At 40.7% G+C, this 25,569-nt stretch overlaps 1 protein-coding gene across 2 annotated transcripts in view; it reads left to right on the top strand.

Moving 5' to 3' along the window:
* The window catches only part of CERK (ceramide kinase), a 65,602-nt gene extending 47,639 nt beyond the window's left edge, over positions 1-17,963 (top strand). Inside the window, exons 9-13 of one of the 2 annotated variants that reach the window (XM_006120418.4) lie at positions 2,530-2,635; positions 4,325-4,392; positions 10,232-10,437; positions 13,225-13,433; positions 15,040-17,963. In XM_006120418.4, coding sequence (XP_006120480.2) covers positions 2,530-2,635; positions 4,325-4,392; positions 10,232-10,437; positions 13,225-13,433; positions 15,040-15,115 — 665 coding nt within the window. In that variant the 3' untranslated portion in view covers positions 15,116-17,963. Of the gene's footprint in view, positions 1-2,529; positions 2,636-4,324; positions 4,393-10,228; positions 10,438-13,224; positions 13,434-15,039 lie in introns of both variants that reach the window. The other variant, XM_006120417.4, reaches the window with a different exon arrangement.
* The last annotated feature ends 7,606 nt before the right edge of the window (positions 17,964-25,569 follow it).

Raw genomic sequence — 25,569 nt, 5'->3', positions numbered from 1 at the left:
GGTTAATCTGTTTTTATGCTAATTCTAGATTTTGGAAAGGCCTCCTACCAATGTGCTCTCCTCTCCAAATGATTGTGTGTCAATGGGAACTGAAACTGGTACTCAGTATTATGAAAATTCTTCTTTGAACTAATGGTGTTTTGTACCATTTCCCTCATCTCCATGAAGATCTCCATCCTTGTTGCTATCACTTCAGGGAGAAGGATTAGTCAACTGGAAGCAATGGTGGCAGACATGCCATTTACAATATTCCACAGGATAGGATCTCCTTATCTCTACATCTGACATTTTTACCCAAAAGTCATTTCCCACTTTCATATTAATCGGTCTTTTCACTTAGCTGTTTTTCTTCACAAAACCATACATGTCTACAGGAGAATATAGACTTCATTCGCTCGATGTCTGACAAGCTTTGGACTTTTACCTTCAGAGAACAAAAACAATCAGGATGTCCCCTAGACTGTTTGTTGTGGTAGCATAGAGTGTCAGTGGACAGGCCTTCTCCATCCAGAAAATCTCCCATTGGATTTCTGGCTGCATTCAACTCCATTTCCAGCTGTTGAATTTGTTTTTAGTGGGGTATATGCTTACTCCACTAAATTGCACGCAATTACTATGGCATCCCTTAAAGACATCCCTTTGATAGGTGTAGGTAGAATATCCATGTCGAGTTCTGTCCACATGTTCACAATACATTACACCTTGGGGCAAGTCACAGTGATACCTCCTTTGGAGTGATGGTCTACACAACCTGTCTGTCCTCATTCTCACACCCTCTCCCACTTTAGGTATTGCAGTCACCCACAGTGGAATATAATAGGGACCATCACTTAAAGAAGAGGAGGTTATTTACCTTAAGGGTCTTTGAGATATGTGGTCCTACCCTCTTTCCCTTCCATTTCAGATCTGTCAGATTTAAAGTGGTGAAGGAACTGGAGATGGCATCAATCAACCCCACCCTTTTATCACTCTTTCACATCATGCCTCTGACCAATGTGGTAGTCAGGGCACATGTGCAGACCACCCCACTCTTTTATCACTTTTTATCACCTTGGTTAGAGGCCTGATGTGAGTCAGGGCTTGTGTGCAGACCAACAGACCCATCTTTCAAATTCTTTGGTTCTGGGCCCATGGTGCACATACATAAACCTGCAGTGGAATACAGATAGGGACCACACATCTCAAAAAGCCTTGCAGGTACAGGTATGTAACCTCCTCCTCTACAAATAAATTTCATCAAGACACTAATTCAGTGAGTAAAGTGAACAAAGTTGCTAATAGTATTAATCACAACTGTTTCCATTTACATTGTGGAAGCTGTCATGTTAGGCAAAATTTGTTAAATGTCAACAACTGTCCTGGCAGCAGCTGAGCGAGTGTCAGTTAAAAAGCCCTGGGGGGTGCCCGCGCCTGAGGGTAGCAGGGCGATATGGGTCATTAGAGGAGGGACCTAATGGGTTAGGGTTAGGGTCTGGCAAATCCTCTGGTTCAGGACCAGTCAGGTCCAGAGGGTGCTGCATCAAGGAGGTCCAACCTGTAATAGCAATGCTATTGTTAATGTGCTGTTTGTAATAGTGATACTACATATGAGCCTTAACTTTCAATAACCAATTTTAGTGGCGAGAGCTTGGTAATGTTTTTTTGTTAACATGCTAGTCATACAAAGAGTAAGGGCAAGAAGCAACATTTGGTAGTAGGAGAACAAATGAACACAATTGTTCCTCTTCACAAATATTGTATTAGAATTTCAATGAGGAAAAAAAATGGAGCAAGATATTGGATTCACTGGAGAGAGTGAGCATCTTGGGTTTAGAGGAGCAGTGGAACTATAGTAATGTGGAAGAAGCATTATTATCCTATGCTACAAAACATTATTATCCTCAATTCTGTAAATCATGTTGGTCAGAAAAAAATGGATTGATGGGTTTTGATTTGATGGAGGGTTTTTTTAGGGGAGATGAACTAGTGATCTTCAAATATTTCTACTCTCTGTAGTTCGTCATCACTCTTTCTTAAGATTGTTTGCCAAATTGCTGATAAATCCAGAAATATACTCATTCACTCTTGTATTTTGACCTTCATATTGTAGTGCTTCTCACTTTGACAGAGACTTTTGGAAACTAGTATCTGCATTTTAATTTTGGCTGTACACTCCATTCTGTAACCCTGTGAATTCATGTGTTATGCTACAGGGAAGTATTGTTTGTCCCCTCTCCTTTAAAAAACAATCTACAGGCTACTGAAATGAATGGATGTTGCATAGGTAAGCACCACAGCTGGCTTTAAAAGTCTGAGCCACAATTTTTGTTCTTCAAGTAATAAAGAAAATGAAGGAGAGGTATTTTTTCTCTCTTCAGCCATTCTAAAAGTTCCAGAATAGCAAAGAGATGTGGAACTGAAGAGAGAAACTGTTCTCTTGCAATTCCTGGTGGAGGAAATACTAAGGAATGGATAAAATGTGGGATTAATTCAACAAAAAAGTTATGCAAACTGTTTTGTTTTTGTTTTTGTTTTTTGATTTTTATATAGGTTTTAAGACATTTCTTTCTCATCATTATTATGAGGGAACAGTTTCCTTTCTGCCAGCAAAACCCACACTGGGATCTCCAAGAGATAAAAACAGATGCAGAACAGGGTAGGTTAATATGTATTGGTAATATATACAGACTGTTTTAAAAGGGTTCAGAAAAGAGGGTTTCAATTTTGATAAACTATTCACTTTCACTTTGTGTGAGCTAACAAAGAAAAGTAATTCAGAACATTTATTTCAGTACAGATTAGGCAATGTTGTTTTCTCCATATCCAGAAACATGCTGTGGAAGTTCTCCTAGGTCAGTAGACAAAGTAAACTCTTCAAAAAAAAAAAAAAAAAAAAAAAAAAACCACCACACCTCTAGCACTGACTTGTATTACAAAAATGTGTCTATTAACCTGCTGGCATATTTCATCCTGCGTTATTAAAAAAAGCAAAATAAAGCAATAATGTAGTGCTCAGTTACTAAAGAGATACTCAAGGGCATATGTCATGTAAACACTAGCAAAAGACAAATCCAAAAGTCTTCTAGCTTTTGCAAACAAGAAGTAATCACACTATGAGGCCTTAAATCCCGGAAATACTGATGCAGGTGAGTAGCCCCACTGAAGTACAAATCTTTTCTGTTATCACAAGATAACTCTTGAAGTAAATGTGACTACATATATTGTTAGTCGCTTCAGGATTTGGGACTTGTTCTGTTCCCACTGAAGTAAATTGCAAAACTCAAACCTTTTTTAACTGGGGGCAAGGTCCCCTGAAATAGCCAAATATTTTAATTGATCTCTAATTTCCTTTTTGTTCAATTCTAATAATAATTTTGCTCCAAGTTAGAACTGCTATTGTCAGTAGTCATTGAGGCTTAAGAATCTGTTGCTGGTTTTGACATGATGGAACCAGGATGTTTGATTTTGGACAATAGAGTCTCATGGCTTTAGAGCCTGGTGTCCTGTGTCCGGTTCATGCTGCCAAATACCTATCCTGGGAGTGACTTGTCCCACGCTAGTATTAGCACATAGCTGTTCCTTCTCAAATATGATGGGCAATCTTAATGAAGCATAACAAAGATAGTAGTACATTTTTATGTGTTTCACTATTTTCCATTTAAAAATATTGAACTTGGAAATAATTATGAAATTAAGAAATCCTGTAAAAGCTAAACAGGAGTTTCCAAACAAATTGACATTTAAAAAATGTTGTTTGAAATGGGGATCAGACAGACTCCTCAGCCCTTGGGAGTGCTGTAAATTGCCCCTCCCAAAGACTTAGTGTGAACCCTGCTCCTGCTGTCCACTCTATCAGGACAGATCATTGAAATCAGTGAGGCTCTGCACGGGTACAGGAATCCATGGATTTAGTTGGAGCAATAGGACCATGGTGCAGATGTGGGTGGGGAAGAGCCATACTTGTGCTCTTGTTCTGGTACTTTGGTACTCTGGTATAGAGTCTTGGGAGTGTATTATACATCTCTTAAAATGGCAGCTCAGTTTGATTCTGATCACTAGCAGAAAAAAGTTTTAGTGTGACATATGCATGGTTTAAATACTAAAGTCAGTCATTACTGTGTATGTATCCCTTTTATGAATTGGGTATTTCTTACACAGATATCTTTAGTGTAAATCCAGCCACTGACTGACTCAGAAGCACTTGGAATCTTCATGTGCTAAAGAACAATGCATATAGGCTGTGGTAAAAGTAAACTTTTCCAAATTTGAAATCATGTAAGTCACTTATTTCAATAACTGAGAAAAACATACTACAATTAAATTGAAGAATATTCTTGTTTTTCAGGTGCTACATTTGCAGTCACAGTAAGCAACAACTAGAGGAGCAACAGAATTATGGATCAGAGCATAATGGTAACTTACTGTAGTGATAAATGTAAAGAATAGTGCCACGGTTCTCAACTGTGATTCAGGACTAAGATTCCCTCTAAGATGAGCAGCAGCACTGCTCTGCAGCTGCTTAATGAGCCCTAAGGGAAAAATGCCTCTCCTCCAGTTAGGCAGCTCTATGTGCACCAACCCTTAGCAGTTGAGCAGGGCTCATTAAGCAGCTGTGGGGCCATGCTGCCATGCAACTAAGGGTACGTCTAGACTACATGCCTCTGTCGCCAGAGGCATGTAGATTAGGCTACCCGACAGAGTAAAATGAAGCGGCGATTTAAATAATCGCCGCTTCATTTACATTTACATGGCTGCCGCTTTGAGCCGACAAACAGCTGATCAGCTGTTTGTCGGCTCAGCGCGATAGTCTGGACGCTCCCCTGCCGACATCAAAGGGAGCTGTCGACAACCCAGGTATGCCTCATCCCAGGAGGCATACCTGGGTTGTCGACAGCTCCCTTTGATGTCGGCAGGGGAGCGTCCAGACTATCGCGCTGAGCCGACAAACAGCTGATCAGCTGTTTGTCGGCTCAAAGCGGCAGCCATGTAAATGTAAATGAAGCGGCGATTATTTAAATCGCCGCTTCATTTTACTCTGTCGGGTAGCCTAATCTACATGCCTCTGTCGCCAGAGGCATGTAGTCTAGACGTACCCTTAGAGGGAGCCTTGATCAGGACCCAAAGTGGATTGCCACTCCTTTTAATGGTGTTCACTAGGACTGTCTTATTCTTACTGGGGCCCATGACTGAAATTGGAGCCTGAACCAGTCGTTCAGGGCTGAAGCCCAGGTCAGCAGGATTTGGGTGGGATTATGCGTCAGTTGCCTCTCCTGGGCTCATGTAGTAATTTTTGTTGTTAGTAGGGGGTTGCAGTACAGTGAAGTTTGAGGACCCCTGGTGTAGCATTTTATTACAATAAAAATTCTTAAAACGCTTAGATCAGTTTTACTTTGTTTTAATTATTATAAACTTGTCAAGAATTTGGGATTCAGTTTGAAAAGAAGAATGAAAAAAAACCATGAGAAATATCATCCTCCAATATCCTTCTAATAAATATACTAATTCCTTGAACAGTTCAATTGATCAGGTTTCTCCTGCCTGAGAAAATGAGTTTGTTTTGTGTTCATCTGAATCCTAAACCATCTGAATTCTTGATCACAAAATAACACTTAATTATCAAGCCCTGAGAGTGTGTGAAAGCTGAATTGCCTCCTAGATGGATGTCTGGACAGATCAAAGTGAAGGTTTTGTACTTTTTCAGCATTGATGTTCATCCTGAATAAGCAGTTATATATTTAAAAATTGTAAATATCATGTTATGAACATGGACTTTTCACAGCCTACTTAATATATTTCCCAGTGATATCCTACCAGTTACACCAAATGTGTTTATTGTTCCTCATCTGGTGCTCCAATCATGTCAACCCCTCCCCCCAAAACACACGCAGAACTCCTTGAATTCCTGCGTTGACTTCCAGTTAGGAATGTTAAAAAGTGGGTAATTGGGTAAACATGTAACCACTGTATCAGAGGCAGCAGTGCAGGGTGGCAGCCAGCTCCCCAGAAGCTGGTGCATACCCGGAGCTGGCGCTCCCAAGAAGCAGCAGTGCGGAGTGGCAACCAGCTCCCCAGGAGCGGGGCAGGAGCCTGAATGTAATCGTTCATGGTAACTGATAAGCCCAGCCATATCCATTAATTGTGTAAATGGTTATCCTATTCCATCCCTACTTGCAGTTTCTTTCCTCAGTACCTTCAGATTACTGCTCCCTCCCCTTCAAGGCTCTGTGCAACTCACTTTTCCTCTAGCCTATCTCACCCTCACTTGCGCTCTATCATCTTGGCAAACCTTGAATCTTGACTAGAGGCAACTTCAGACTAATGTAAATGGGTGCATTCCATTTGACTAGAAACTAGTTCCTGGCCTCAGTCTCCTCATGTAAATCCTTCTTCAGTGTTCTTGTCTTTTGGACAGATTTCTAGTGCAGACCTGTGTGTCTGTTCTTCATTTCCATAGTCCCTGATCCAAAGCCTAATTTCAGTGGATCACGGCCTTAAATATTAAACATAATGGGCCATATCCTCCTATATATTGGAGTCATGTTTACATTACTGGTAGATTCTGGCCATAAAACTAGCATATCTAGCTCCAAAAGTGTTGACTTATGTCTCTGGCCCACCTCCTGCTGCCAGTGTAAGAGTTAGGATGTTTTCATGCTGCACTGGTCCCCAGTTGCTATTTCAACCCATTAAGATATTAGCAGCTGCAGTAAATTACAAAAACTCTCAAGTTGCTTTGACTTATGCCTAGGAACCTGCATAGCTCACAGTGTACCTGAGCCAGTGCTTGTTGAAGGTGCTGAATCAGTCCCAGAATCCCCAAAAATCAGGTGCAAAGGACATTTTTAGCAGTGCTTTCCATTCACTGTCTCATACCTCTGCTTTTCCTATGGGCATGCACTTCACATTCAGCCAAAATCAAAGGTACAGATTTTGATTTTGTGTGCTCTCTATGGTTATATAACTTATTTTAACATTGCATAGTCCTGGTAAAATGAAATTGCATCATATTGAGGTAATATTTTAATCGGTTTTAAGAGCTTATCATAGTTTCTTAGCATTCCATAGTTCTTTCAAATTTCATATTTTCCTCCTAACTCTGAATTAACTTTCAGCATCTTTATGTGCAGAAAAAAGTGGCATGATGATGGTAATGTGTCATGTCACCCTAGAAGAAAATCATCTTGTGTTGACCAAAGACTCGACCCTGCAAAGATTTAAAAAGCAGTTGTGAAAGAGGCCATCACAAAGGTTGCTAAGCATGGTATTATGTTAGTTATGATACAATAAACATTGGCTCAGGAGAATAGGATCTGCCAGCTAGTGAGCCATCAGGAATATGGTGGCCAGTATGTGTCATGAGGCATTAAGCCTCTGATCATGCTGAATACTGTCAGCTGCTGGTCCTCTTGATGAGCAAGGTGGAATAATCTGCTAGTCTTGATTTTGTATTGCAATTGTACTTGGTTTGCAGTAAAAAGAACTAAAAGGATTAAAAAGGCCACGGCACCCATGCATTAAATTACTTTCCCTTCCCTCCACCGTGCCCACTTTCCCCTCTGCTCATTTCAGCACAGGTTTAATAATTTGCTCACATGGCTGAGTACTGAATGCATTTCTCAGTACTGTGCAGGTGCTGAGCAAATGTTGAGTACTAGCACTATTTATTTCAGCAGCTCTTAGCAGCCTGCAGAGAGTCAAGGCTAAAATGAATATTTCAGTCAAATACTCTGAAACATATCCATGTTTAACACTCTTTCCTTTAGTTAATTTGCCAAAGAGTCTGAGTGGACGAGTCCAAAAAGTAGAAAATACAAGTGAATTTAGAGAAATGACTTGCTTTTAAGAAATATTTCCCTTGGGCTCTTGCTTTCTCCGTCTTGTTGTTTAGATTGAAGGAAGATCAGTTCAAAATGAATCCAACACAGGCAACCACTACTGCTTTTGAAGGCAAGCTTTGCATGATCAGGATAATTCTTCTCCAAAACAAGCATAGAACCATTTGATCACATTCAAAGACTATTAGAATTATAATATTGATGAAAGAAATCTCAAGTATGCTCTCATCATAGAGATGAAGATATATTCCATTTAAGTCACAGAAGCTCAACTCAGAATGAAAACCATTTGTTACTGATTTACCAAAATGAGTAGAGGGAAAGAACATTATATTGCAAAATCTCTACAAGTAGAGTGTCCCATAGCCTCCGTTTCCCCACTTTTCATTGACACAGTACAGTAAAACTCCAGTGGTCTGGCATCCAATGGTCCAGCACTCCTGATGGTCCAGCACCATCTGGAACCCGGAAGTGCTCCGGGCAGCCGGACAATTGGAGCTGCTCTGCCCCCGGCTTCCGGGATTCAGCCGCTGCTGAAACTGACCAGCAGCTGACTAGGGAAAGCCGGGGCAGAGCAGCTGGGGTGCTGCCGGGTTGGTCCTGCACTCCACCCGAAACCCCTCATAGTCCCCCCTTCCGATAGTCCGACATATTTGATAATCCAGCACTCCCTAGGTCCTAAAGGTGCCGGATTATCAGAAGTTTACTGTTTATTACTGCTACTCAGCACCCAAAATTGATAATCCAAGGTTGTCTGCTTTGTTGAGTACTTAATATTTATTTTAACATACTTTACCCTAATCAACTATTGTGCGGCTTTTCTGTCTAGGTAGATTCTTAAAACAGTGTGTCTCACCATAGCCTCCAAGCATCTTTTCACTGGATAAGTTGTATAAAGGAGTCTATATTAAATATTTAAAGTCCATTTCTATTTTGAAGGGATTTTTGAAAATGCCTTTGTAGCCTTCTTAATTCATTGAAGTGATAAGGCAGAAAAAATGTAAACTTGAAACCAAAACATACAATTTAACTTCCTTTTCTGACTATTTTTCTTTACTTTTTTTTAAAATGCCAGTTGTATACAGTGTTTCCAGTGTAACAGTGTAACAGATGACTGTGAGGGGAAAAAATACTGCTACGTTATAGTAAAATGGATGCATCCAGAAAGTTAAACTGAGTCTGGTTATAATTTGTTAATACCCATAATTTGGTCTTGATGAAAACAAACATCTACGTTATGTTTCTGTTATGTGTGCAGATTTATAATACCATACAGGGACCAGTTCTGCCCTCAGTTAATCCCATGCAAACGGAGGTTGCCATAAAAGTGTTCAGCTCTCCATTACTCCCTCCTTCTCTACTTCAGTCATCCTTGAGTCATTTATCCTCCCTCCCACATTTTTTATTTTATTTGAATACATTTGTGGCTTGGGGAAAAAATCAAAACAGAGTGGAGCAGCAAACCACCATACACACATCCTTAATTTTCTAGTATCAACATCTTAATAAATAAATACATTAATAAATTAAAAATAAAACGGCAAAAATTGCTGTGTCTCCTGTTGCTCCCTTTTTTAAATAGACACCACTTTTTTTTGTTTTTGTTTTTTGCTTTCATGTGGGTTAATTCCACTACCATTTAATGTTAAGTATATGGTACTGACTTTGACATTCATGTGATAAAAGTGTCAAACATTTATGATATGAAAGAGAACAATGTGTATCATTTTGGTCTATAGACCCTGAAAAGAATCCTTAGTAGGAAGAAATATTAGATACAGTAAATACTCATTTATCACGTGCCCACTTAACACGTTTTCGCAATAGCATGATTTTTTTTTTTAGGGAATGTTTTTCAAATAACACGACTGTCCCTGAAATAAAACGAAAATAATCAAGTGGCGGACTACTTCGTGCGGCGGTATAAATTGGTGAAAACAGTGGTAATACGCATGAGCGGATGAGTACATGTGGTCACAGCACTCCTACTCTCACTCACATGTTTAGCTTTGTGTTTTAACAAATCATGGCGACTTGTGTTGCTAGTTATCTTGTGTTGCTAGATAATGTTGTCGTTGATGACCCAGCACCAACAAAAAATTGACTTTGCCACCACCACCTGAAACGCAAACCCCACTTTTTCCATTATCTTTAATGGGAAAATTGACACCGCAAGGCACGTTTTCACTTAGCACAAACATTTTCAGAAACGCGTGTAAATGAGGAATTACTGTATTACAATATGAACTTTGCGGGTGAATGCATGATAAAATGTACAAAACGTATTGTATTATATTCATAATGCATTAAAATGTTTATTACATAACTGACACTTGCTGAGCATAGTTGTATCTTACCCTTCCTATAGATATATCAGCAATAGTGTTAATGACATTCATGACTTTGTGTTTCAGAAGATGAAGAAGAAGATTGGAAAGTTATTAAAGGAAAGTTTTTGGCCATCAATGCAGTCAATATGAGTTGTGCCTGTCCACGGAGTCCTAAAGGTCTTTCACCAGCAGCTCACTTGGCAGATGGCTCTATTGACCTCATTATAGTTCGCAAATGCTCCAGATTCAGTTTTTTAAGGTATCTCGTCAGGCATACAAACCAAGATGATCAGGTATGTGTTGTCTCATTTTAAGGCCATGTATTATTCAGGATATGAAGATGGTCTAAATCAGGGCTACTCAACATTCGGCCTGCAGCCTGTTTGTTTGCAGCCCACGATGTAGTTTAGATTCATGCGGGGCTCAACATGTGGCCTTCAGGTGGGAGCCAAAAGAAAAAAGTAGTCAATATAATAGTGTTCTGTTGATACGCGATTTAGTAGTTAAATTCTTAGATTGTCATTGCTCATTAAAAGTGCTGTTGTATGGGTGGAAAGTGGGTAAATATTGCATTTTATTAATATCAGCAGAACTGACTTAAATGGGGCCTGTGTATTGTATGGTCTTGCCTTAATCTTTGTATTCATGCCCATCACTGCGAAAAAGAATCTATTTGCATATATATTTGCATGTATATGCAACCACACTTAAGTTGCGGTCCTCGGCATGTGCTGAGAGTATCATTGTGGCCCCTGGGGCTTCCAACGTTGAGTAGCCCTGGTCTAAATGCTAGTAGAATTATTTGGCACAAAAATAATTTTGTGGTTGAATTAATAAACAAGCATCTGTTTATTCTGGATGACACATTCTGACCGTATGTGACAACCAAAGATCTCATGACATTTTGCATAAGAGCAAGGACTTCTTCCATGGGTTTCTTAGCCCAGACGTGGGCAATAATTTTTGATGTGGGAGGCCATTCCAAGAATTTGGTAAGTGGTCAAGGGCCGCACTCTTCCATGATATTAGTGGAGGATATGCGGGGTCTGGGATGGAGATTGGGTGCAGAGGGGAGCTTAGAGTAAGGGATTGGGATGCAGGAGAGAGTGTGGAATCTGGGAGGGAGTTTGGGTGAAGGAGGTGGTTGTGATCTGGGGCACCGGACTGGGGTGCCGGAGTTTGGTTTGTGACCTTGGGTGCTGGGGTCTGGCTTGTGACCTAAGGGGCATAAGTTTGGGTTGTGACCTGGGAGAGCAGAGGATTGGGGTGCAGGCATTTGAGTTGTGACCTAGAGGAGATTGTGATCTGGGTCAGGGAAGTGGGGTGCTGGATCTGGGAGGGGATATGAGGGCAGAGGGTTGGGGAAAGGGGAGGTTGGGATGCCAGAGGCAGGCTCTGACTGGGAAACTTACCTGGATGACTCCCAGCCAGCAGCCCAGCGTGTTTCTCAGGCAGTTTAGCTTGCCTTCCTGCTTGCCCTGCCCCTGCTCAGGTTGTAGGGACTGTGTGCATGTGTGAATAACTATGAGCTGGAGGGGAGGGGGGCATGGTGCTTCATGTGCTGCCAGAAACCAGCCAGTGGGATTGTACTGGTGTTAGGGGCAGCACAAGAAGCCTTCTCCCTCCTCTCCTCCAGGCTCGCTGTTATGAAAAGAAAAACAGCCCGATGACCACTTTTTTTGAACGGTGTGTGGGTAGAACCAGTCAAGCAGGGAATTCAGGGCTCCCCGCTGCGTCTGTGGGCCAGATCCGGTGGCTTGGTGGCCTGGATCTGGCCTGCAGGTTGTATTTTACCCAGCTCTGCCTTAGCCAAATTCCTTTTGGTAATTACGTTAGACCAGTGTTTCCCAACCGCTGGTCCACAGACTGGTGCCAGGCTGCAAACCACTACCAGGCCGCGGCACACTGCCAGGCCATGCCCATGTCATGTAGACACATGCTGTCCCTACCAATTCCGGTGCTGGTCTGCAAGACAACAAGCAGCATTGACTACTGTGGGCTGCCGGTGGCGTTTTCCTAGAGCAGAGCCCTGCTGGCATCCGGCTCCTCACCCGCTCCCTTCCCACCAGCATACATGGAAGGAAGTGCATGGGGCCGGGATCCTGATGGTGGAATGTGCCGCTGTCTCCAGGGAGCTGCTGTTCGTGGGGAGTGGAGGACGTAGCCACTCCAGGCTGTGCACTGGGTGGCGGGGATTAGGGGACAGAGTGGTGGTCTGGTGGAGCTTTGCTTGTGTGCGTGGTATTGTGCCCCACCACTCCCAGCTTCAGGCCAGGAATGCAGCCTGAGTAGCACGTGCTGCCTGCAGGACAGGCGTGTGGGGGGCTGCAGTCATGGCCTCGTACGGTAGCTATTGCACAAGTTACAGCACTGTCCAGATAGTCAGTGTTTCTGACGAGGAGCAGGGGAAACAAGGTTCTGAGGGCTAGTTTTTTTGGGGGCCGGCAAGTCCTCTTCCCCCTCACCACCTGTGAGCTCCTTGGAGAGTGGAGTGTGCAGACTCATGCTAGCCCTTTTGGCAGCTTCCCTGGAGGTTGTGGGAAGCGGTGCTGGGCTGGCTGCGAGAGGAAGCTGCTGGGCCCAGAGCTGACCCTTCCCGATTGGAACCACAGGAAGAGTTTTGGTGAACAGTACATTTCCTGCCAAAGCACTGTTCAGGGGATGCCTAAACCTGTCACAAATATCGGAGCGAATTTGGTAAATAGTTTCAGCCAGGAAACAAACAAACCAATCAACCCTAAAAACAAAATGTTTGGCCATGTTAAAATAATTTTAGGATCATGCCCCATTAGCTGTAAAGAAGGGCAGGGTTTTGTGAGGGGGAAAGTCCCTTGAGAACCTATGTTGTGGTGATGAAAGCAAAGGCCTGACAGCCTGGAGGACCGTGTATTTTATGTGAAAAGAACCATTCAGTTATTGTGTAACATTAGGAGAATGTCACTTGTACTTCATGCCACAGTCAGCCCTTCTGGAAAATTGGAAACCCCAGTGAAAATGAAATGCTGCTTTCTGTATTAAGCTTTACTGATTAATTTAAATAACATACTTTATAGAATACCTGTTTTAATTTCTCTTTGTAGTTTGACTTCACATTTGTAGAGGTTTATCGGGTAAAGAAGTTTCAATTTACATCAAAACATTTAGAAGACAATGACAGTGATGTCAAGGATATAGGAAAGAGACACTTCAGCCAGTTCTGCAGTGACCATCCAACATGTTGCTGTACTCTTAGTAACAGTATTTGGAACTGCGATGGAGAAACTTTAGATAGCTTGGCTGTTGAAGTTAGGTGAGTAACTATTGAGATGTATATTGTTAGTAGCAAGGAGATCTTTTTAAGATGTCTGCTTTTAAATCAGTTTTAAGAAGTTAGTAACAGATTACACTGTATTCCTAAAGAATTCAGTGATTCTTATTGGAATCTTTTTCAAGAATTACTTTGAATGCTAGCATTTGATTTTTACCAGATACTTTACAGGAAAAAATAAAATGCATACTTTTTCTTATACTAATAAACACTAAAATGTACCTGATAGATTCAAAATACATTCCAACAAGAATTCTGGTTGGTTGGTTTCAGAGATCATTTGCTATTCTTCATGTGTCTTCTTGTTTACCAAGTAAAACTGATTGTAAATATGCCTGAAAAACAATGATTGGAAAGGAAAATAGGTCAGTTCTTTTCTTCCTACTTCACTGAAAAGCTTACATGGCTATTAGTTATTTCCATAATTCCCAGGATTCCACAAGGAAGATAGGGAGAGCACTTCCAGTGGTCATTTGACCCAGTGAGGATCTAGTCCCACACAACTTCACAAGTTTGCCGAACTTCTAGTTAGGTTGTATAAAGGTTGACAATATCCACTTTTGGCTTTGAACCTGTATCCTTCAATTATCCTTCATTTTGAAGGCTGTCACTCGTATACAACTCAAAGTTACTAATATTTTGCACACGTTTGATATCCCTTTATTTTTGTTATTAAAATTACTTGAATCAGAAATAAAGGATCATAAAACTTACATTTTAGAAACTATATTCTGTAAAGGACTGAATCAATTCCGTATTGTTTTATTTACAGTACATCTACACAGCAACATTATTTCAAAATAACTAGCATTATTTATTATTACTGTCAAGCTGGAGGACTTCTTACTCTGACTCCTGTAACCCTTGTTGTACGAGGAGTAAGGGAAGTCAGAGGAAGAGTGCTCTATTTTGAAATAACTACTGTGTAGACACCCCTAATTTCAGAATAAGCTACGGAATTGATGTAGCTCAATTTGCATAGCTTACTTCGAGTTAAACCCTGCTGTGTAGACCAACCCTTAATCTACATAAAGATATATGTATCCCTGATTTTGGGTCTTTGTCAGATGTTGCCTTGACATGTAGAGAAGTATATTTACCTAGTTGTAAATGTTCATATCAGATGGAGAGCATGTGGAAGGAAGCAGTTTGTAACTGGTAAAAAGAAAAAGTTATACAGTACAGATGGATGTCCATAGGACAGAGTTCCATTGAACGGTATTCAAAGGAGTAGATAATCACAATGGTTTCTTCTGGCCTTGGAATCTATGAATCAGTTATTTCATTGAGGCTTATATAAATAGATATGACCTATCAGATATAGTCTGCTCATGCAAAACTCCCACTCAGAGGTCTCTGTGAGGAGTTGTGTTTGCAGGACCTGTGAACTTATGAATAAATAGTCCATAGTCCAATATACTCTGCAGAAGGGAAGTGTGTAAGCAACAGTAAGCAATAGTTTTGCGCTGAAGTGTAGACTGTTTAGCTCAGCTGTATGTGATGCACAGTGATTTCAAATTAGGCTCATAGCAATGTGATTACTTCTTAATAAAAAAGATCTTGACTACACAATTTCTTTATTTTGCAGGGTTCATTGTCAGTTAATAAAACTCTTTGCAAGAGGAATAGAAGAGAACTCTAATGATGAAGCTATTTACTGCTAGAGTACAATTGAGCAATTTCTATAGATATCCTTCCACACAGTTTAAAAAACAAAGAAAATTACTTGAGTAAATATGAATTTCATTCAAGTTAATACATATTTTAAAGTTGAAAAGCATTTTGTTTGTTAAAATATAATTTTATAAATATTTTACTTCATCTATGTACATTAATTAAAGAAATTTTTAAACCTAAATTCATCAGGAGATCTCAGAAGAACAACCTAAATTATGTATATGGCACAAGGAGTATTAATTGGCTTACATTTTCATAATAATTGATGTTCATGCCATTTTAAAAGAATGAAATGACTGTGTTGCAATAATGATTATATATGTGTTTAAGTATTGTGAGAATTTTCCACTGAAATCACACCATTGGAGTAGATCAAAATAAGATATTTGCAATGTCAGTTTTCAAAGATCTGCTTTCCTAGAATTATTCTGTAGATGCATGTGATTAAATACTGGATAGTAGTGATATTATATCTTCATTTACTTCATTTTCATTTCAGTTTTTGGTTAATCTTTCATTACTTGGTTCTGACTGTATCTTGCAACTTATCAATGCAATTCAAATATACATTCCTGGCTTTAAGTAATAATTTTAAGAGATTTGAAATATTTTAGTAAATAAAAGGCACAGTATGTAAGATCAGGTATGATTTACAGATGTATTTATAAACTCCCCTTCATGGAACTTTTTGGGATTATAAAAGGCTTTAATGAACTGTTTAGATGATACCAAGTACAGGAGGCCCCCGCTTTACGACAGCCCAATTTATGACCCCCTGCACTTACGACCTTTTCCGTAAGTGCAGAAGGGGCCTAAATCCCCAAACTTACATCCTTGGCCCCACATTTACGATGGTATATGAAGACTGTTGTAAATGCAGACTCGAGTTGCAATGCCCCCGACTTGCAACGCTATCTCTGGAACCAACCTCATCGCAAGTCGGGGCAGCTTGTACCACAAACTGCAACTGAAATATCTCACAAGCAGCTCACAAGGGCATATTATAATACCAGAAAGGCAAAAGGAAAAGAGAGAATACATATTATAAAGCACCAGCAAATTTTACATCTTTAAAGTATTTTAAATTAATGCACAAAAAGGTTCCCTCCTCAGCAGTGACAATGGCACAGTCCTTTGCAAAGTTCTTTATACAAGATGAAACTATTTTTAGGATAGGGAGCCAAATGTTCAGCTTAAATGTGATTTAATTGACTGAAATGTTTTAGGTACTTTTAATTAGTGAAATGTGGAAACATATAATAAATGTTAATTTCCTGTATGAAGTCACGAGGAAAATCTTTGATAAATCATAAATTCACTGTGTTAGTTGCTTGCTAGTGCAGCAAGGAAAATTGATTATTTAAATGTGTATATTTGTTTTTGTATTAATACTTCTATGCTGAAGTCTGAAGTCAATATAGATTTGGGCTGAATTCTGTTTTGTCATTCCAGTCTCACGTCTACATAATGAAGATCAGAATTTAGCACCCTTTCTGTATATAGTTTAAAAAAAAGTTGTGTTTGGCCTTGTTTCATGTCTGAACTAACAGTACTGTATTTACATAATTTATTGAAACTATTGCTGATTAGCTTTATTAGTGTTTTCCCACCTGTTTGCATTGTTTAAACCTTGGTAATTTTTGATTGTACTGCTGAAGCACTTGAAGTACAGTTATCCTAGATGGCTGATTTTTTTTTTCATTGGAGGCAATTATGTTTAACTATAATTTTGAAGTGATATGCTGTATCATTGCTATAATGATATTTGTACTGCAGTGTTCTGATAACATATGCAAATGATTTTCCTTTAAAATATAGTAATATAAATCTTAGACTATTTTTCATTATGTATTTCAGTGAAATACTTGAACACTTTTTGAAAAGCAGTACTATTTTACACTGTTCTATAATAGGATTGGTTGGAAAATCGATTGAACCAATATTGTTTAAACTCATTTAACATAAAAGCATTATTTACACTATTTTTAGAGTGACATGTACTAACTATATTTTGAAATAAAGCCTCCTCTTGAAGTACAATAATCCAGTTTTACAAATACATGTTTTGCAAAAGTGTCAAGTTAGCTGTCCACTTCTGTCTAAAGAGAAACCCAATTCTTTTGATCCTTGGATAGGCAGCACCGTGGATATGGCACATTCAGCTCATGAGCAGATGGAGATATTGATCATATTCTGAAGTATCAGTATCAGCTGGTCAGAAGTACAATGTATGTACTCAAAAGTGAGAGCATTGTTCAGATGTGCTGATCAAACGTGTAAGACTGAGAAAAAGAGGTCTTTGTGGAGTAAAAATCTTTGTGTGTCATGAATGTTCATTGAAACCCTTTAAGAACTCCTATTGCCAGAGGCCGTGTTCATAGTGTTTTGAAACAATCCTGTTCTGAAGGACCCTATTGTGAGGAATAAGCCACAAAGGGAATGCGGAGGGAGTTTGCTCTGATGGAAAGATGAAAAGTAAATAAAAAATATAACTGGGGCTGTTACAACATAGCAAAAATGTAGATAATTGACAAACTACATTGTTTCCTCTGAATTGTTTTCCTTTGTAGTTTATTATACTACCAAAGCACCATATGTGATTGTGTAATATGTTTATTTTAAGCTGAGAGTAAGTAAGTAGTGTCTGCTTATGTCTTCATTAATATTAGAATAGATTGTTCTTTTCTAAAAAACATTTCAATATAGAAATTACAGATGAAAAACTCAAAAGTTTAATTTTTTAAATCTTGCTGGCTTCAAGATTAGAAAACTACATTTTGTTCTGACATGTTGAAGTGAACTCTTCTGAAAAATAAAGTTATGTTGTACACCATACAGTTGGTTTTCTGTTGCCATGAGTTTGTGTGCCAATCTGTTCCTTTTTCACAATTTCAGTCTGACCTATTTTAGTAGTGCTAATTTCACAGCAGATCTTCAAAATTCAGAGTAAGTTGTGTAAAGCGAACTGTCACTAACCTGCTAACCTGTTTACCCAGCCACGTTCTCTCACACTCCAAAATGTACTCATCACCAGAACTCTGTCCTATAGGTTTGTGATAGCAAAAGCTAGTTGGCAGCAACATAACAGATTTAGCCAAACACAGAATTAATTAATAGGCTTCCATCTGGGACATCTAAATTCCAAACAGTGAGTATAATTGTTACTGTATAGCCAGTTTGATGCAAAGCACCAAATCCAGAAGCGTATGCATCATCCTTTATGCATGGGAGCCTGCCAAATAGATACAATTGTTTGAAAAATTAAAAAACAAGGAACTAGCAAATTAGCCAGTGGATTTTATGTTTTATGGGTGGTGACTCTGCAGTTCCCTGCATATTTTATAAGCTTTGTGACATTGTTGAAAAAGTAATTTGATTATAGCTAATTTGTAAAATTCTTACATCCTTCTTTCATGATAACCATTAATTTCTTGAGTTTGAGAGCTGAAGTAAGTGTGTGTGTGTGTGTGTGTGTGTGTGTGTGTGTGTGTGTGTGTGTGTGTGTGTGTGTGTGTGTGTGTGTGTGTGTGTGTTAAAAGGATTTTCTACGTTTAAACTAAGTCATGGTACTGATGATTCACCATGAATTATAAACTGGAAGAAACAAGGCTGAATTTAGATAATGCAGTTCTCAGATCATTTGTTGGTCAATGATACATCTAATGAAAAACTGATTACAGGACTTATTTAGTGCCTAGTAGCCATATTAATTCAAATTGGAGGAAGAAATGAATACAAGAAATCCATAAAGTTTGAGTTGACAGTATACCATAGATCAGTAGTTCCCAACTTTTTTTTATACCGTGGACCGACAAACCCAGTCACAAACTTTTGGCAGACCAGTAACATTCTAATTACATATTTGCATGTTCATTATACATATGCAAAATGTGAACATGCAAATATACAAATAGAATGTTACCGGTCTGCCAAAAGTTTGTGACTGGGTTTGCCAGTCCACAGTAAAAAAAGCCCCGGCTCCCAGTGCCAGCCCTAACCCTCTAGGGCCCTCTACCCCTCCACTACCCCCCAGTAACAGTCCTGCTCCAATAGCCCCCTCACTACTAGCCCTGCCTCCAGAGCCAGCTCCACACCCTGGACACCCCAATGTCAACCCCCCACCTCTTGGAGCTCCCCAGTACTAGCCCCCCCAGTATTAGCTTTGCCCCCAGAGTTCCCCAGTACAAACCCCCTGCCTCTTAGAGCCTTCCCACCCCCAGGCCCTCCCAGCACTAGTCCTGCCCCCGGAGACCCCAGTGCCTGCCCAGCCCTCCTCACCTAGGCCTGTTCTGACTCCCAGATGCCAACTCAGCACTGCTTCTCAGGGCATGGCTTCCCTAAGGCTGCTGTGCTGGATGTGGCATGGCCCTCCTGTCATGCAGCAAACTGGGGAAGGATGTGCCTCTCCCAACAGCCACAATGGGAGGGGAGGTGCTGGGTAATGTATCCCAGCCCTGGCCCCAAGAGCTGCTGCAGCCTGGCAGCCAGTGGTTTGCTACCCAACGCCAGTCTGGACCGGCAGTGGGGAACTGCTGCTATAGGTGACAAATAGCATATGAAATTGACTCAATAAAATATTACTGCACTCATCTTGTACTATGTACATTTTACATGTGAATAACAATAATTCTTTCCAAAAGCCAAATATAAGAAAAACATGGATAATCTGGTTTAAATTTAATTACTAAGACAATTCTTTGAGTTTGTGTAGTGCTGACAGGCAGAACTGAACTTAGGACCTCTGGAGCTTAGTGCACACGGGGGTTACATTTGCATACAGTTGTCACTACACCAATAGCAACTAACTTTTCAGAACTTAGTTTTCTACTGAAAATAACTAGTCTGTTTAAATAACTTTATACTGTAAAATGCAAACCCAGTTTTAGATGCACTAACTGTAATGTACTCAAATGTATAATACCAAAATGAATCACAAAACTAGTGAATACAGGGTCCGTCTAGACTACGCCTCTCACGTCGATATTGCTAATGAAGCAGGGATTTAAATATCCCATGCTTCATTAGCATAAACATGGCCACCACTTTTTTTCGAAATGGAGCTTTTTCGAAAAAAAAAAAGGCAGTCTGGATGCGGATCTGTCGAAAATAAACCCTTTTTTGAAAGATCCTGTAAACCTCATTTTTTGAGCGCTCTCCTATCACCCATTCCCAGCTTCTGACAGAGTTAAAGTTGTTAATATGAATCTGAAATTGTTCAACGCTAAAGAGTTTTAAAACAGGGTCTACTGTACAGCGACCTCAGCCTAAATAGTACCCTGGCAAATACACCATTTAAAAAAATCTTTTAACCCTTTCTCAAAGCTATAGAAAAAGAAGGAAATGCAGTTAAAGTAATTATAATGTAAAGTGTTAAGTAAGACTTTCATTTTAACAGCATCCCCCCCACTAGTTGGGCATCACTTAGTTGGAATTAAAGATGGCCTTAACTGGACTTTTGGTGGAAAGAGAAGTGAATGGGGATGGCTGGAGCTGCTGGTGCCATTGCTGAAGTCCCATCCTGGTTCCTAGAAGACACAACAAGACACACACACACAAAAATGTAAAGAAAAAGAACAGTAAAGCTAGAAAGCCAGCTCCCATCTCTGGTGTTGATGCTCACTGGCAGCCCTCCTGCTGGAAACACACAGATGCAGGACACAGACTCAGGCCTTGTCTACACTTACCGGGAACTTGATCTCCACAGAGTCAATCTCCCAGGGGTCGATTTAGCACAAGGCTGGGCAAGATGTGGCTGGGGGCAGTATCCGGCCCACCTAACACTAATCTGGCACATGGACTGCATCTGCCCACTTTCTGTTTATATTCCGCTGCCATTGCCACTGAATTTCCAGGAGGTGGTTCAGACAGCAGGATCCTATTTAAATGGCTTCTGGTTGTGGTGCAGGGACCAGAGCAGTGAGCCCTTTAAATAGCTGAAGCAACCTGTGTTGCTCCCAGGCAATGTGGTAGCAGTGGGGCTGGGAGCAATTAGCCCTTTGCTGTGCTTTTAAAAGCCTCTGGCCCCAGACAACTCTGTGGGGAGGCTTGACCCGAGTCCCACCCCTTCCACCTCAGGGCTCTCCCCATTAGGAAGGGGTTGGAGCTGGCCTGTGACCACTTAAAAATTTCATTAAATGCCCCCACGCAAAAATTATTGTGCACCCCAGATTTAGCAGGGCTAGTAAAAGCTCGCTAAATTGACCACTGATCATGATCTCGTCAACTGCAATATTCCACCAGGTCCCAAGAAGTAAGGGGAGTCGATGAGAGTTTTTCCCATCAATCCCCACAATGGGAATGCAGAGTAAGTCAGACTAAGGTATGTCAATTCCATCTATGCTATTCCCATAGCTGGAGTTGTGTATCTCAATTCAACTTCATTGCCTACTGCAGACTTCGCCTCAGTCCACCACTGGCCAATTTGTACCACTGATGGGGCTGTTCAGGGAATTGCATTTAACTCTCTGGTCACAGGCTGACAGCAGTGTTATAAAATATACCATCTTGGTTGGCTAAGCCAGACTTTTATTAGGCTATGTCTAGACTGCAGAGTTTTTCTGGGATACTGCATCCAGGGAATGCATCCGCTTTTTCAGAACAGTTTCCAAAAAAGTGGGAGTGTTTTTTCAGCATCCTTGTATTCCTCTCAGTGAGAGGAATAAGGGATGTTCTGAAAGAGAAGGTTTTTCTGAAATTTGGCCCCGTGTTTAGAGGCCAAATTTAGGAAAAGAATGTTCTGAAAAAAAGAGCGGAAATAGAAAAAAGCCTGCAGTCTAGACATAGCCTTAGAAGGGAAAAGAGGGGCAGGAAAAAGAAGAAATAAGGTATGTGTGTGACAAAATATCATATCTCAGCTGGTGAGGATTTAGCTGAAGGGGAAGTGGCAGTGTCATCTGGCTCCCTTGGTCTGGTCATGACATCTCCAGGATAAGAATGAAGAAGGTCCAAGGTTCCAGGAGACCGTACAGGTGGCAACCACGATAGGAAACCTTGCTCCTTCCCCATCACTTGCTTTCAGAGAGCCCATCTGTTCACATTTCCCTCAAAAGTCTCTTTTTGGAGGACCCCCCAGAAGGGAGAGATGGGTGAAATAGCCCATTCCTTCATTCATGTGTTCACTAATATCTCTGGAGATATTTAAGAGCAGGTTAGATAGACCTCTGTCTGGGATGGTCTAGATGGTACTGGGTCCTGGCGTGAGGGCAGGGGACTGGACTCGATGACCTCTCGAGATCCCTTCCAGTTCTAGTGTTCTATGATTCTATGAAAAAGGTAAACCCTGTAATTTGACAAAAAGCTCATTTGAGATAACTCTTCAAAGCCTCTTTGTGCAGCTGCATCCATGAAAAGGCCGAAGAGCTAAATTCCCAAGCAGATAACTAGACTGAACATATGTTTGGCTGTGTTCTGATATCTGGGGAAACTGGATATTTTGCTTTAACCACCTCTTCCTCTGAACAAGCACATACCACCACCTTGGCTTTTGATGTTCCCTAAAGCACCTTGGCAGCTAAGGCTGCCTAACACTAGGAGTGGCTGCAAATGGTAAAATGTTGGCAGCTAGACTGTGCTAGCAGGCATTTTGCTAGAAGTAGTGTCGCTGCACTAGTGGGATAATTTGGGATAACAGTGGGATAATATGATAAAAAAACTGGAAATGTAGACTGCATTTGAAAAGTAGATATATGTAGTAAATTGCACCTACAAAATATTTGCACCTGAACACAAGAAGACCTTGTGGTCCTATAGATTCCTCTCTCTACTGCAAATGAATTCTCTTAAAATTCTGTATATTTCACCAAGGGTCTTTGTTTCTGAAAGTGAGCTATGAATTCCAAGTCGATTGTTGAGAAATATCCAAAAAAGTTTCAAGAAAAAAAATGCACTTCTATGGCAAAGTGATACTGTCTGGTTTTTTATTTTAATTTAATATTGAATGCAAATAATTCTGGATAGTTCATATAAAACTATATGGATCTGTAGTTGTTCCTTTCTGATTGCTTACTGGTTTTAGATGAACGATTTGGACAAGGTCTCTGATTTCTGACTTCATTTGAGTTGTTGAAAAATGTCACACATTCATTAGTAAAAAAGATTTTTGCCACTAAATGAAAATAATTTTGCAGCTCTTTTCTATCTGGGATCCTTGGGCTCTTTATATGGCTCCTGTAGATTTAGTCTGGCTTGGTGATTGGTAATGGGATGTAAAATATTCTCTCTCTCCAGGTCACATGTAGTGCTGGCAGTCTGTTAACGAAGGCCATTTTCATCAGACTGCTATATGATGACCTATGTGAAATGAGCCTGTGAGCTCATTGCCAACCCTATCACTCATACTAATTAGCACTTTTGTTGGCAGTCTCAATAGAGAGGGCAAGAAATAAACAGACTCTGAAGCTGAGCTACCATTTCATCCCTGAGGATGGTTCCTCCTGAGGCCCCCTGACAATAAGTTTCTAGTTCCCTCACTCTGGCACCTTTCAGGACACACACCGTAAAATCACTCCTTTGCTTTTGTACCATTTGAAGTCACTTTGGCAAGCATTTGTGAAATTTGCCAGTTCCAAAAAGTTAAACTCTTGCTTTCTTCCATGTGTAAATTCCTGCCATTATCTCCTGCCTCCATATGCTCATTTGTGCCACAAATCATTTCTGAGCTCTGTTGTCCTGCCCAGCCTTTCCTAGAGCTTACCCAGCCTACTTCTGCTTTCCTGTCTGGCTTTTCTCTGCAGGTTTCTCCTCTTGCTTTACTTCATGCTACCATTTACCTTTTATTTTTTAACTTGCCCTCTTCCGGTGCTCCTTGGGTCCAATAGTACTGTGCTCAATCTGTACTCCTTTATATTCTTTTGGCCCTTCTTCGATATTCCAGTGGTACAGTTCCTTGGCCACTCTACCTGACAGTCTTTCTAGTCCTTCTTAATGCTTCCTCCAGTCTGTACAGAGTGTTTCTTGACTTTCTGATGCTAAAGAAGTGACAGTGGACCTGAATTTGGTCCAGGAAAGGGGTATTATAATTGTTTGACCGCGTGCCATGACATCTTTTTGTGATGGTACACTGTCTGAGCCAAACAATAATTAAAATAAGCACCATAAAACAAAAGCCACACAGCTCACATTTTTATCTGTAACTACAACATGTATGTCTCTATTTAAATACAATTACCTGTTGAAAACCCTCAGTCTGATAGAAATATTGGGGGCACATCATATGCCTTAACATGGTAATATGAAAACAATATTAGATGTAAGGAGTTCAGTAGACAAGATGGTAGATGCTACGTTTGTGAATATATAAATACAGGCAGTCCCCGGGTTACGTACAAGATAGGGACTGTAGGTTTGTTCTTAAGTTGAATTTGTATGTAAGTCGGAACTGGTACATATTTTGGGGGGGAACGGGGAGCTGGAGTTAGGTGGAAAACACCCTGATTCTCATACAACTTCCTTATTCTAAGAAAAACACATACTGTTTTGATATGAAGGTTTTTTTGGTTGATATTTTAATTAAAAATTGATCATAAGTTTCAGTGTTTCATGCTATATCCAAATCTTCCTTTTGGAGTACCTGAAAGATCCCAGTTATTCATTTAATAGTCAGAATCTTTGTTTTTTATAACTAAAAAAAGTTTATTCAATGCATATTACTGTTCCAAATAGAATTTGCTACAGATGGTTCAGTGAAATGGGTATTAAGTGTAATCAATAGTCATTGAAGAGCACAGTGAAATATTGATACAATCAAAGCTGTTGTTGTATTCTACTGAGCAGAAAATGGAAATCCCTTCCTGTGAAGTGTGTGTGTGAATTTATCCACAGGATTAATTTTAAAGAAAAATTCTGTGTTGGGAACAGGAGTTTAGCCACAGGTGGGTCCTCATTGTCCACTCACCCACTTTGCAACCAGACCCATCCCCTCGGGGCTTACCCTGCTCCGCTCCAGCCAGGGTGTGGGGTTGGGGCTTATCCCCTCTTCCCTGCTGTCCTGCTCCTCCCCATTCTTGTCCACCCATACCACTGGGTAATTTTTCAGCTTCACCTCTGCCAGGCTGGAAGGGACTTGTTAATTTCACGTGACGCTAACAAGATACTTGCAGCTCTAGTGCTGAAGAGGGAAAGAGCTGTTGCTCCCAAGGTGGGGACTGTAACACAATGGGTCTCACTGCCTGCTGCTCCTGCTGTTCCCTAGGAAATTAATTTTTCCGCTCTGGGGTGCCCCCTTTTGGCGGGTGTCTTGTTCCCCCCAGCAGACCCGTGTCCTCCGCGGCGAGAAAAGCCGCTCCGCGTCTCCCTGGTCTGCTGGGAGGGGGGCGCTAGCTCCGCGTCTCCCTGGCCTGGACAGTGGGGGAGGCACCCCGCACTAGCTGCGCCCCTCCCTCTTCCCCCCCCCCCCCCCGTTTGTAACTAGGGATCCGACGTAAGTTGGATTGATGTAACCCGG

Source organism: Pelodiscus sinensis, chromosome 1 (genome assembly GCF_049634645.1).
Source record: "Pelodiscus sinensis isolate JC-2024 chromosome 1, ASM4963464v1, whole genome shotgun sequence".
Classification (NCBI taxonomy): Eukaryota; Metazoa; Chordata; order Testudines; family Trionychidae; genus Pelodiscus; species Pelodiscus sinensis.
This window is presented reverse-complemented; position numbering and strand designations above follow the sequence as displayed.